The sequence below is a fragment of the Lactuca sativa genome, chromosome 6, assembly GCF_002870075.4.
Source record: "Lactuca sativa cultivar Salinas chromosome 6, Lsat_Salinas_v11, whole genome shotgun sequence".
Taxonomy (NCBI): Eukaryota; Viridiplantae; Streptophyta; class Magnoliopsida; order Asterales; family Asteraceae; genus Lactuca; species Lactuca sativa.
In genome coordinates this window covers 72723225-72737296 of record NC_056628.2, presented here as the reverse complement: position 1 = coordinate 72737296, position 14072 = coordinate 72723225, and the positions used below count along the sequence as shown (strand labels likewise).

Genomic DNA, 14072 nt, shown 5'->3' with positions numbered 1-14072 from the left:
AGGTGAAGGGTTAATCCCTTCTTCGTGCTGTAGTGGAACTTCACTTCCTCCACCTCCTCCAATAATTCTCCCTGACCCACAAGTTCAAAGACTTGAAAAGTTCAAGATCACTCAAGCCCTATTAGCTAGCGAACACCAAGATGGAAGGTCTTTGTGTGCACATGTCTTGGAGATGAAGTCACACATTGACAGGTTGGGAATGTTAGGAGTCGATGTCTCAAGGAAGTTGGCTGTTAACTTGGTTCTTTAGTCCCTCCATGAGTCGTATAGTGAGTTCATTAAGGACTACTATATGACAGATCACGACATGACCCTTATCGATCTTGCCTATTTGCTTGTTGTTGCTGAATGATCAATGATTTGGCGCACTAGTAAAGCAAATTGGATTGGATGATCTACTTCCCAAAACTTCCAAGGATATGGACAATGGCAACATTGGAAGTCCAGAAAAGCTTTCTCTTCCCAATGGAAAGGGATCAGCCATAGTCAAGTCATTTGACCAAATGGTAAAGAGAAAGGCTAAGTCTGAGATAGTCATGTGTACCATTCCCAAAGAGTCCATATGTTTCTACTCCCAAGAGAGGGGGCACTGGTTTGGAAGCTGTCATATTTACCTAAAAGGTCGCAAAGATGTTAAAGTCAAAAAGTTTGACTCTAATTCAGGTAAAATCCACTATCTAACTCTATTAAGTTCCTAATTGGAGATTCTTAATAGATGATGTAATGTAATTACATTTTGACGTTTTAGGAAGAGTAAGTTGACTCTGATCATGAAGAGATAGATTTAGATCCCATGGTTCGATGATCAGAATTTTGAGTCGCTGCTTAAGAGTTATGATACATTGCTTAGGAATAGACAACAACATAGTTTCAATATGTATTTGCATTGTAAGGATAAGTTTTTCGCAATTTTTATAAATAAATAAATTTTTTGAAATTTATCTTATTTTTAGTTTCCTTACAATTGAATTTGTGAAAATTATTGTTTATATGTTTCCATTGATAGCAATATTGGAAAATGGATTTGATTCTTTCGTTTGTGGTAGTGTCAAGATTTACCAAATAAGGAAAGATTCTCATCACCCAAGTTTCGGTTGCAACTTGTGTTGTGTGATGAATGAGAACTTAATCTTTGGGAAATTAAGACTAATTCCTTGTTCACATGTATATGTGAATTAAGTGAAGGACTAGGGGACTAGGTATACATGGTTGTGCATTGATCAGGTCCACCACAAAGAACGATAAGACTATTCGTTATGGTTTACTAGAGTTTAGTAAATAAGGTTATGCTTACAACATTACGTGTAATTCAAAATCATTGAAAAAGTTTCAATGTATGGAAGAATGAATAAGAAGAATCAAATTAGGCAGAAAGATAAAAGGTTCCCCAATCTGAGAAGAAGGGAGAGTACTTGAGTATCGTGTTTTATGATTACTTTTTGATTATGAAACCATATCACAATTGATCCTCTAAGGACATCTTAGTGCATTTATATGGCTAAGAAGAGGAATCGTGAATTGTTGAAATGGGTAAATCAAGAAGATAAGTCATATTTCGTTCCAAAATCAAATCTTAGAGTCACACTCCAAGATTGAGCCTTAAGTGACATAATATTAAGAAAGGTTTATAACACTTATCATATGTAGAGTAAAATTTTTTCTACTCTTGTACATTTGAAATTGGTAAGTTGTGATGTTTTGGATAAAACAAAGACCAACTAAGGCCAATTTTGTGAATTGTTTGTCTTGATAAGAAATCGCACTAACTCTTGAATATTTGTTTGTCAAGGAATGTTTCTTGACAAGAGAATCTTATATCTCAAGAGGATAGTGGGAGTCTTAATGATCTTGAATAGTTTCAAGAACTAATCAAAATTAAACCTATTGTTAATCACTAGCACACGGCTTGAGGTTGGTAACCTATCGTGTTGACATATTCTTGTTTCTGTGGCTATTCCAGTTAAAATTGACTATGCATGTGAGTTCTATGAGTGCTCAATTGTTTGCATAACAACTTGGAAGCAATGGTAGGGACTTGTGCAGCCAGGTGGCAAGAAATTAACATTGAACAAGTTTAGTTCATATGAGTTTGGATTTGTCACTAATCTTGTCTTTTGATTATGGTTATGACAAATTCACATAGATAGGAACACATACACCATAAAAATATAAGTGTCATAAGGTTTCTCTCCAATTCATGAAAATGATTGTGAGGAAACGCTTTCACTAAGTAGATTTTAAGGAAATATCAATTGTGTTATTTGAATTCTCAAATCCGATTATGATTACGACATCCCTCTTCATAGTTCAAATTGTGAGAAATGGCAAAGGTCTAAACATTTTAGACTTATTGTTGTAAGTTCTAAAATTGTTTAGACACACATGTGAGCTATCTAAGGAAATATGTATGAATTTGAGAAGTCTGGATAAAGTCTTATCGAAGCATCTCGTATCAGAAATCTGAACTTTGGTAAGAAAGTCAATAAGTATTGATTTCTAGAAGTCCAGCTGATTTCTGGATACATGTCAAAGCTAGTAGGAGCATAAGTGTTATCCTAATAAGAATGTAATTATTATGCTAGTGGGAGCACAATTATTACGTTAAGTGTTGCGAGTTAGCAATGTTAATTATAGAAAACAAAAGTTTCAATTTGCAAAGTTGTCGGGTTTAAAAAGTTGTTTTGCTATAATTAAGGGAGAAGAATTCATACTTCATTTCAAATATAAAAGCTTAGATTGATATTTTAATCAAATTTAGTCAAGGATATATATGAATGTTATGTTGAAAAGATTTGACATAAGGAAATTCTATATATGGAAATGTTATAGCAAGAGACTGGTAAACTATCACATCTTTATGTAAGACATTATGTATCGTATCCCATATGCTTCGGGTATAGGATCGATTACATATGCTATAACATTAATGTGTTCTAGTTTTCTAAATGTCTAAGGCATTAAGAGGGAAAAGAAACTAGAACGAGATATGACTAAAATGGTTAAGCAATTGTCGAGGACAATATGAGGTTTACCAAAGAGTGGTTGCTTATGGACAGTTAGAAGTATATTCTAAATTTTGGAAGGACCACATTGACATACTCTAGGAAGAGGTAACTCTTGTTCAGAAGTGATAGTCAAAATGGGAATATGGAAATGTTTTCATAAGTGGAAGTTATTCTTTAAATCTGTGTAAGATTAGGAAACTTAATGCAAGAAGGATGTTCAAAGGAATGTACTTTGAATGTGAGACTTCGTTTCCTTGAAATTGATCTCCATTGGAATACTTTGTAATGTCTGTTGCCAATTCTCCATGACTTTTCTGCGTAGTCATTACCATAGGATCATTGCATATAAGTTTAAAATATAACAGATTATAGCGAATGGCAAGAATTTGGTATTCCTACATTTATAATAAGGATTTGGGATCGTGAAATGAGTGTCATTGAAATGCTTTCAGTTGATTTGTTTCACAAAGAAAGGACCATAGACAAACATAGTGTACATGCTTGGAGCATGGCATAACTATTGTTTTAATTCAAGTATTAAGTTGATTAATCAAAACATTATACAATGAATAATGTGTAATCAATATGGTGATTAAATAAAAGGTGTTTTATTTATATTCAGAAGTTCTGAGACCATATTGGATTCAATTATTCTTGTGTTTCACTTTGCATGTTTTGACTTCACGAATAACTAGGTTATTCAAAATATCCACAGCCAATCATACTTTTGAAGTAGGTAATGAGGCAAGACTGTCATGAATCTGACTATAGATTGTCTAGGTGTTTTAGACATAGCACAAGTTTGTTTCAGTGTTCATGAGTACGCCTGGAATAAGATTCGAGTATTGGATTAAACCCACGCTCATCTGAATCACTTCATGGATTTTATCACGAGTGATTGTGAGACGATAATATCTTATATTCTTAAAACAGAGACATGTGAGTTGTAGCTTACAAATCGGTTGCGCATTGATAATGCGTAAACGCACCAGTAACTTGGTGTTATAAAATGCATTGTTGTGTATGATTTGATGAGTAAATATAGCTAGCATATGACTCGAATTTTATACATTCCTTTTACCCTTAGAGGGAGAAAAGCGATATATATGGGCCCCTCCATGATTTAGTGATGACAACCCTAAATGTTTGGCCAAGCCTGGACTAATTTTATTTGTTCAATTAGTCGGTCATTATAAATCGGAAATTGGGAAACAACGCATGAACAGAGACATTTATTTTAATCCATGTCTCAGTTCATACGATATCTAAAATGGAGGAATATATGATCCCTTATCTAATGGACGCATCGTTGACTATGTCAGAGTTCGACAACGGCTTTTAAGAGCTATGATTGCTAGTCGGGTTGTGGAGTCGTACTTGCAATAATAGTTATTATACTTATCCAAGTGGGAGACTGTTGTATTAGGTGTCTAAGCTCATAACTATAATTGGTATGTACTTGACCCTAGAGTAGCATGGTCCATTTGGGTTGCCTTCACCAAAGCAATTTGATAGGATGGACTTTTGAGAAAAAGTTATTTGTGATTTATTAATATATTATAAGTTCTAATATATTAATATGAAATCATATTATTTAATTAGTATTGATCAAGAATTAATTTGGAATTAATTTAGAGATCAAAAGAGACTAATTAAATATACAGGGACTGATTAAGTAAATCAATAATTCTTATAGTGTGGGCCAATGATCTATGGTTATTTAGGATGGGCTAAACCAATATGATAGTCCAAGAATATTCCATGGAGGCTTTACCCATGGAGCCTAAGTAATATGAAGGGTCATGTGAATTAGGGTTTGCATGGATGTAACCCTAGACTTTGTCACACCATAAAAGGAACCCATAGTCACAAAAATCAGCCTCATGCATTCTATAAGAGTGATGAACGATTTTGTGTGCTAAGTAGCCTCTCTCTCAAGTCCTCCTTTGTTCATGGTGTTTGTGAACCATTTGAGGCATCACATTTGAGGTGCTAAGTTCTTAAAGGCCAAAACTACAAGCTACAACAAAGAAGTAATTCTATAACTCATTTATATGTTGTTTATGTCAATTGTATGCTAGTTGTAGGCTTCATGCTTTGGAAACAATATTGCATGTATAATTAGAGAAAACATAGATCCAAAGCATTTAGGGTTGTATGTGCACCATAGGATATTGTAGTATACTAAAACCCAACAATTATACACAAAATATGGTCACATAGACTGTCAAATAATGATTATATCCTAAGTCCACAACCAAACAAGGAACAAGAAATAAGGCTAAACTAATCATTTTAGGGCTATATGATCCTAATCGTATACAACTTTTAAAGCATACACTTAGCAATTAGCTGAGTCGGTATCAATTCCAAGCAACATATAGCATCTAATTCCATTAGATTATAAGACATCACAGAAATCAGGTAATCATATCATACGATTCTTGAAGATATGCTTAGCCCTACTCTAGCATGCAATTCATATATCAAGAATTCTATCATATCACATAGACATGAGTATTTTGGGAATCACTTACTTGAGCTTGATTGATTGCACGCATCACACCCCTCTTTACTTAGTATAAATCTTTTTAGAATTTAAAACTTTCTTTTAAAAAAAGATTATCATTTCCTCAGTTTGAGTTCTGACACACCCGAGAGTGTGCCCGAATCCCTCAAACATGGCTCTTAGGCACCTAAGAGTATGTCTGAATCCCTCAAACCTGGCTCTGATACCAACTTGTAACAACCCAAAATTTATAAGTAAAAATTTCATTTTTAACTTCATCAATCCAAACATAACATATCCTGAAATAATCCTAAATACAAAGTATCACGAAATATCATAGTACAAATATCAAAAGTGCGGAAATCATGAGGGGAGGATATTATGCCATCACGCCGGGCCCTTCCCTTTTGAACCAAAAGTACTAGAAACCATAAACACAAACTGTAAGCATAAGGCTTGGTGAATTCTTCAAAGTACCACATACTAGTAATACAACTGGGCCTAGCCCTGGGGTATATTCAAACCAATACACAAATATAGGCCTAGCCCTGAGGTCCAACCCTAGGGTCTCTTCCAACCTATCATATACTCATGGGCCCAGCCATGGGGTCTATTTCAACCCGGTCATATAAACATGTAAGAGTCACATAATAACTAATAATATATACAACAAAATGGTGGGCTGACTTTGGTGCCTTCAATCCACAGGAACACTGAAAAGACTCACCTCTGACGGAAGATAACTGAATCCCACACTCGAATTGCTGCTAACACAACTCCTCACACTAAACATATCCCAATAACAACCCTAATTAATAATTAGGGTATAACCCAAGAATAATGGCCCAAAACATAATTTACCCTATCAAGGGCAAAAGACCATTTGTGCTTCCACATATAGCCCAACAACCAAAGCCTAAAACTCCCGCGTGACCTAAGGCCCAAAATGGCCCCAAAAGGTTTCCTGAGTGTGCGCCTTGTTATGCTCAACATAGAACTTGATCACGAAAGACTGACGGGGTTGCAACCCAGTACTCCCAGTGTACACTAGGTGACGCCCAACATACTCAACAGGTGCCCAAAACTCTATTATGGTCTTAATACCTTAAAACTTAACTTCCAAACTTCATATCTAAATCTAATGAACGTCTAGAATCAAAAATTTGCAAATCTTATTCCTTTGTATGGCTATAAGGAGTCCAAAATACAACTCTAAGTCTTATTCATGACCAAAGGTTTAATAGATCCACCATGCATGGTTGGGAAAGACCAAAATCCAATTTTTATGAACGAAATGAAAGGAAATACCCCTCATTAGGTTTGTAGTTGCTCAAACTCTCAAGATCCAATGGTATAGGACCAATAATGAACAAATCTTACTATATAGCTAGATCTAACGAAATATGAATCAAGGTTGGAACTTTAGACCCCAAGATGATGCACAAGGATAGTAGTTGCTAGATCTAAAGGCTTGAGTGCAACACCATAACCCAAAGATCTTCCTTCACCACCAAGAATACCAAAAAAGTCACTCTAAAGCTTCAAAACTCATATTAGGGTTTTGAAATGGAGGCTTAAAGAGGTGGAGACTGGAGTTAAGAAAGGGTTTGAGGTCATAATGTTCTTTAAATAATGTCCAAAACCTAAAAATTATGATTTGCCATCTGCAGCAGTACGCCCAGCATAGGCAAGGAAATCTGTGATCATCTATTAAACACATACACCCGACGTACCTATCTCGTATGCCCAACGTATAGACCAAATTTGCAAAATTTAAGGAAATGAGCCACAAATGAAAAATACTTGGGATACTGGTGTTACAGCATCATATTTTGTTTTTATGTGAATTTTAGTTATGTTAAAGCATTATACTATAAAAAGGGGTCATTTGATAAATTTTGAACATAATGAACAATTTTAATCAAAAGTGGCTATTATGTAAATTCTTCACAAAAGTGATATTTTTATTATTATTTGTTAACATATTTCATAATACTTATAAAAAAGATTCTTCTGAAAAACAAAGTAATTTATCTTTGGCCTTTTATAAAAAAATCATTTAATTTAATTTTGAATGTGTATATATTGTTGATTTTCTAAAAAACCATGAAAATATGATTATAAAGTTACATAACAATTTTTTTAAATAGCAAATCTAACATACTTCTAAACAACTCTTTAAATTTATTTATGTCTCCAACGAGACTTGAACCATCAACCACAAAGAGAAAAGACAACATCAAATACCGGTGGACTAAAAACCTTTGATACCTTATATAACTTAAAAAATGATTTCACCTATTTATTGAAACAATCATTATAAAATAAATTTACATAACACTTACATAAATCTTTTACATAATAGTTTTTTGAAAATAATTAATTAATAGTTATATTTTTAACTAATAAAATTTGTTTAATTTATAACAGTAGTGGTTCCTACTTGTTATAACCTAGTCCACAAAAAATATATTGAGAAAATAAACTAATCTCTCGATTTTATGTAACTTAATTTTGCCCGGAATTTGACCGTGGAGAAAACCATAACCATTGTATGATCCATACAAATATTAAAACTTTATGAAGCCGGGTATTACTATTAATCATAGTTTGCAAAAACTATTTTTAAGGATAACTAGATATTTTTTCCGTAAATATATCAATATTTCGCTCTTAGATGTAAAAAAAAAATAAAAATAAAAATAAATAAAATAAAATAAAATAAAAAAACCTTAGCTTTTATTTGTAAAACAAAGCATCTTTTAATAAGATTTTACAATACCAACAACTCATAGTGTTGGTAACACCTATTGCCATATCTTCTTATTAGAAGATGGCATTAAATAACACGACCTACTTCATCTGTTCTAGGCTCGCTTCTTTAGGCTGACGATAACAAGTTCCACAACATGAATTTATTTGAAATCACAATAAAACGAAAAAAAAAAAAACTACGGATTATAAAATTATTATCACAAACACCCATCGGACCATAGATCTCGAAAACATTTATTCCGGAAGACGACATACAGAACTAGATGAACTTATTTGAAATGGAAATACAACAAACACTATGGATTATAACCTTATTATCACAAAGACCTATCGGACCATAGATCTCGAAAGCCTTTATTCTGGAAGACGACATACGAAACTAGATGGAGATGCTGTTCGGAACACCTCTTCCGGTCACCCCGGGACCGGAAAATGGCTTAAGAAGCTGGTACGGAACCAACCCAGCTCCACTTCGGTTGCGCAATTTGGGATCGACGTTCCTCGAGTCTATGATTTCTTCCAGCTTTTCCAAACTAACACGGAACTCCTCAAAAGCCGCCTTGATAGTTGGCTCCGCCGCCCATGCTGGCTCTATATATCCACCGATATACTCCTCGTCCGGTGAATGACTTGATAGAACATCAAGAAGAGACATGACTTTTATAGCTTGGATTTGGGAAGGGAAACATTTCAACAACGCGTCCTCAGGTCTGTTTATGAACGACTGCCACTCTTCTTCTGTTGGGTCTTCGTTTGGCATCTTGGTTCTTGCCATCGTTGGCCTGTTAGGGAAGTAACCCGCGAAATCATATTGTCCGAAGTTGACAGCTGAATGATGGCCAGAGCCCACCCACATGATCGTTGAAACAATTCTGATCAAATCTTCTTGGGTTTTCAGTTGTGGCCACCATGGTTCGTCTTTCTTGTCTCCGTGTCCAACTGTTCGAATTTCATCCCACCATTGTGTAAGCTCTACATCAGATTCAACAAGATTCGCTTTTGGGTAGTAGTGGTTGACGTAAGAGGTAACCCATTGTTTGATTGCATCCCAAAGGAGTAAACCGTCATTTGCATATGGGTAGTCCTCAATCGTTAGTTTTACACCATGTGGTGAATTTGGATCTTCAAAAGCCATGCCCCTATAAGATACAACATAACCAGAGATATTATGTCATGCAAAACCGTTGATTATTTTATGTTAACAGAAAGAGATTGCATGCATGCATAATTAAGGGTACCTGCTAATTAGGTCTGCTGGAAGCGACTCATGATCAAAACGCCATTGTTGATCATATGCGTCAGAGCAAATTTGCATGGAATATTTCCCGGGAGAGAATGTTGACTCTATGATACCACCGGCGTTAATGAGAGCTAGACGCGCTAAAGAGTTGATCTGCATGGTGTATCGGAAATGAGGTAGAAGTAGTCTCCGGATTGGATGCATTTGGCTAAGATGACGGTTGGTAGCAATTATGTAAGGCTCCATCACACAGTGAGTTCTTAGCCTACAATAACAAAAAAAAAAAAAAAAAAAAAAAAAAAAAAAAAAAAAAAAAAAAAAAAAAAACATAATCAAATCATTCATTCCACTACTTCGACTGAACAACACATAAACATAAACATGTACATGTAGAATAATAACATTGGATAAACCGGACCTACCAATGGCTAACAAATTGGTGATAAGCAGAATCATGAGAAAGGACATGAGCCTTGGCCATCTTCCATAGCCAAGATCCGGTGGCATCCCAGGTGGGAGTGTAGACATGCTTCCACTGTGGCTTATCATCGGACGGTGGTCGGGTCAACTCAATAGCTAGTGGTCGCAAAGTTCCGGTGGGAGTAAGAAACATTAAAGTTCTTGAACCATAAAGAGTTGTCCCATTAAGCTCTCTTGTTTTGTTGACGTATGGAAGTAGTAGATCATTGTAATCCAACATGAACAGTTTTTTTTTAGCCAAAGCCTACAAAAAAACATGATTATAATTATTTCATTAAAAGGACATTAAATTTCCATTTTCTGTTTTGAATTACCTGCTCAAGAGTCATCAAACCTTTGATTTCTTGCTCGACGATCTCCGTGGTGATTGCTGATTCCGGTGGCCCATAAACTTGAGGGTCCAGTTTACTCATCAATGGCCATTCTGTCACCAACTGTATGCTATATGGATTAAGACCCGCAAGCATTTGTCGACAAAATTCCTCATCACGAAACCAAGAGAACGTGTCATCTACAATTAGAACATCAATCAATATACAAAACCCATAAGCTAAAATAAAAAACGAGATAAAAATTAAGATCAAAGCTTACGATCGATGGTTTCAGGGGTCTCGAATTGGATCACAGCGTCTACGGTATCAACAGCGCCTTTGACAAGTCTAGGCAAAATAGTTTTAAGTCCGTTGTCAGGAGGAGGAACATTAACACCTTCATCGTAGAGCATATCTATGGTCCTGAATAAAGGAAACCCTTTGTCTTTGTCAGTAATAATGGCGTCTAAAGCAGGTACAACTGCATGGAGTACAGAGTACAATGCCCTCGCTCCAAAGTTCGCCTTCTTTATCTCTGAGAAATCTTCATCGCTAGGGACATAGAATGGGAGCAAAGTTCTCGTCTCCGATAAGGGATCTGTATATTGCTTTTGGTATTTAACTGTTCATGTATGCAGGAATTCAATAGTGCTGAAAGAAAATAAGTTCGTACCTTTTGTAGACATTGGCCGACCAGTACGACACCGCCTAGGGTAAGGATGATCGTTGCCGCCCAGCACCGGCCGCGCTAAACTTAAGCTCTGATCAGGATCTCCAAGATCGTTGTAAACATCATAATCGTAAATCCTATCAGAAGATTTACGCTCTCCTTGCCCATTCCCACGAAGAGATTCCATATCCTTCTCTCTCAAAGACTTTAGGCCTTCTGGCGTTTCCGATGGAAGATAAGACTATAATTACAAACAGACTAATGATCAGAACCGAACATCAATGGCTATTAATTGAACAGTGACAGGAGGTAAATTAGTGTGAGATTAACCTTGTCAGTGAAGAAGATTCTCTTCTCGGGGTTATCATGCTTGGAAGCAACCCAAGATTCACAGGTGAAGATGATATCGTTGTTAAGAACAATCTTCTTGAAGAACATCTTCTTGCTGTATTCATTTTCCACAAGAATAGCTCCGATCTCACCAAAATCCTCAGGGACGTCAAAATCACATTTGTATGTGTAGACGTTAATGTCAAAATCTAGTGCATCGTATCTTGCATACGCCTTCACTGTCTTCTGCTTGCCATTTGCTGTATCAAAATCAACTCCATTTTTTACACCTTATTCTAAATGAAAATGATCTTAAACTTTCATATTTTTCGCATTAAAATTATCGAAAATTATAGATTAGAATATGTAAAAGCTGACAGATTTTGACTTTGGTGATCGGTTTGAAATTGTGATTAAAAGAATGAAAATGATTTAGGAAAATGCATGACTTATCGTCAAGCATCTTTCTAGGATAGTATATATAAATAAATTTTGTAGAATTTTAACCTTTTAAAATTTCTTTTAATTGCCATTTGGTAAAAATATAACTATAAGAATATATGCAAATTTAAAAATAAAACTGAATATCGTGATATTAATTAATTTTTTTTCATGCCTTTGACAAATAGTATTTGATGTAAGTTATAATGTTTATTAATATAAAATGTAAAACGAATATACTATGTCATGAAAATATAGATTAATGCAAGTACTGTCAAATAAGAATTGTTAAGTATTGCACATCTATATGTTAAAGTTTCTCTCTATTTTAGTTTTTTTGGTAGAATTTTAAACTTTACACATCAGATCCGATGTCTCGTACTTCTTTATAAATTAATATGTAAGATATTAACTATTAAAAATAATTATAAGGCAATGAGATAAATGGATTAGGAAAGATAGCCATGACGCGCATCAAGTAGTACCATGATGAGAGACGTAACATAGCCGTTACGATCAACAACGTTTAAGGCAGATTTGTTAAGCGTGACGTCCAAATAACATGTCAAGACACCTTATCGTATTATGGTATAAGTTTTTTTCAAAGCGCAAGTTTTTTTTTTTTTTTTTTATCGGCCCTAAAATAATTGAGTTTTTATTAATTTTTTGATACTAAGTATTAGTATAACACCTCTAAAAACTTTATATATTTGATAAAATTCAATAATTATATAATTCATATTTGTTAATTTATATAAAATAGTTATGTCTTGAAAAACGTAAAAGTTTATATTTTAACTTTAACATTACCATCACGCTCACACCTCATGTTATTTAAAACTTCGATTGAAAAAGATGACAGAACTTGCCCGAAAAGATGAAAAAGAATTAGGGCTTGCTTTCTCAATTCACATCTATGAGCGATGATTCCGGAAAAAATAAAAGCTTATGCGAAGCCGATGTGACTCCATAATCTCTAAATGTTTTAATTTTATTATTAAGTCATTAAAGAACCCAAAGATCAAGTAGATAAGGTTGTATTTACGATCAAGTACATGATTGTTTGAATAATAATTAATTTTGCAATTTTGGTAAATTCCATTTGATCAGTGTCTTTTCAAGTTGTTTGGAATGTAAATTTTTTCTTACAATAAAACCTATTTTATATATATATATATATATATATATATATATATATATATATATATATATATATATATATATATATATATATATATATATATATATATATATATATATATATATATATACCAAATTATAAGTATCTTATTTTGATTTTGAAATCACGCAACATCATTAGGAAGTAAAAAAAGTTGGTATACATACGGTCAAGGTCATTGGAAACTAGCTCAAGCAAGAAGGACATCCCTAAAAGATCAGAGATACCATCAACAACGCCACCAATACCTACTCCGGCAATAGCAGAGCTCACGGTTGGTTGGATGGTGATAACACCTTTGACGTTGGTCTTGTTAAGAAACGGAATGTTTATGGCTTTTATTTTGCCAACTGAGGTGGATCGAGTGCGAGTGGCATTGGATTTCTTGGTGGTGGTTGGCTGGCGGAGAATGGCAGGGGAGTAGGCACAGGAAGAGGAATGGGTGGTGTAATCACCGGTGACAAATGGCTTATGCAGTGGAAGTAGTTTGCTAAGAGTGTAAGTCCGGTTGATCTGAGTATTCAACATGTTTTCTTTAGTTTCCTTCTCCACGCTAGTCACTCTTGGTTGTGTGATTTTGAGGTTTGAAGTGTACCTTCTATTTATAGTAAACAACTTGTGCTATTTTTCTGAGATAATCTAGTACAAGAAAAATGAGAGTTTTCTTTCTTTTTATTTTATTTTACTTTATTTAATTTTAAGATAGGTTGATACTATTTATAGAAAAAAACTCGTGCTATTTTCATTAGATGATCTGGTACGAAATGAAACACATGTAAATAAAATATTGAATTTAACATTTGTTTGTTAGTAATTATTGTCACCACCCATGTAAAGACCATATAAGTCATAAGAAAAGATGGGTGATTTTTTATTAAATATATAGGACAATTTGGAAAAAAGTCTTTCAAAAAATAGGTTTGTTTCAATGTGTGCCACCACACCCTAAATCCGGAGGGACATGAAAATCGCATTTGTATGTGTAGATGTCCATGTCAAAATCTATTGCATCATAACTTTCATGTAAAAATTACTATTAGATGTAAGTTACACTCCGTATATTTCATGTATTTTAGATAAAAACTAGATTTTTACCTGCTTTAAAATGGGAAACGCATAAGTAAAATACAA

General features: G+C 34.3%; 1 protein-coding gene across 1 annotated transcript; it reads right to left on the bottom strand.

The window, feature by feature from the left end:
- Positions 1–8328: 8328 nt before the first annotated feature.
- On the bottom strand, positions 8329–13505 carry LOC111890113 (lipoxygenase 2, chloroplastic). The gene is made up of 8 exons (XM_023886261.3): positions 13109–13505; positions 11321–11580; positions 10994–11231; positions 10601–10918; positions 10324–10520; positions 9952–10253; positions 9528–9794; positions 8329–9428 (listed from the first exon to the last, which is right to left on the bottom strand). The coding sequence occupies exons 1-8, from the start codon at positions 13467–13469 to the stop codon at positions 8669–8671; spliced, it is 2703 nt and encodes a 900-aa protein (XP_023742029.1). The 5' UTR covers positions 13470–13505; the 3' UTR covers positions 8329–8668.
- Positions 13506–14072: the final 567 nt, after the last annotated feature.

Excerpts from the sequence above, each read along its gene's own strand:
- LOC111890113 (XM_023886261.3), bottom strand. The coding sequence starts at position 13,469 with ATGTTGAATACTCAGATCAACCGGACTTACACTCTTAGCAAACTACTT. Across the intron at positions 10,919-10,993 it reads TCGGCCAATGTCTACAAAAG|ATCCCTTATCGGAGACGAGA; the intron begins GTACGAACTTAT and ends AGCAATATACAG. Across the intron at positions 9,795-9,951 it reads CACCAATTTGTTAGCCATTG|GCTAAGAACTCACTGTGTGA; the intron begins GTAGGTCCGGTT and ends TTGTTATTGTAG.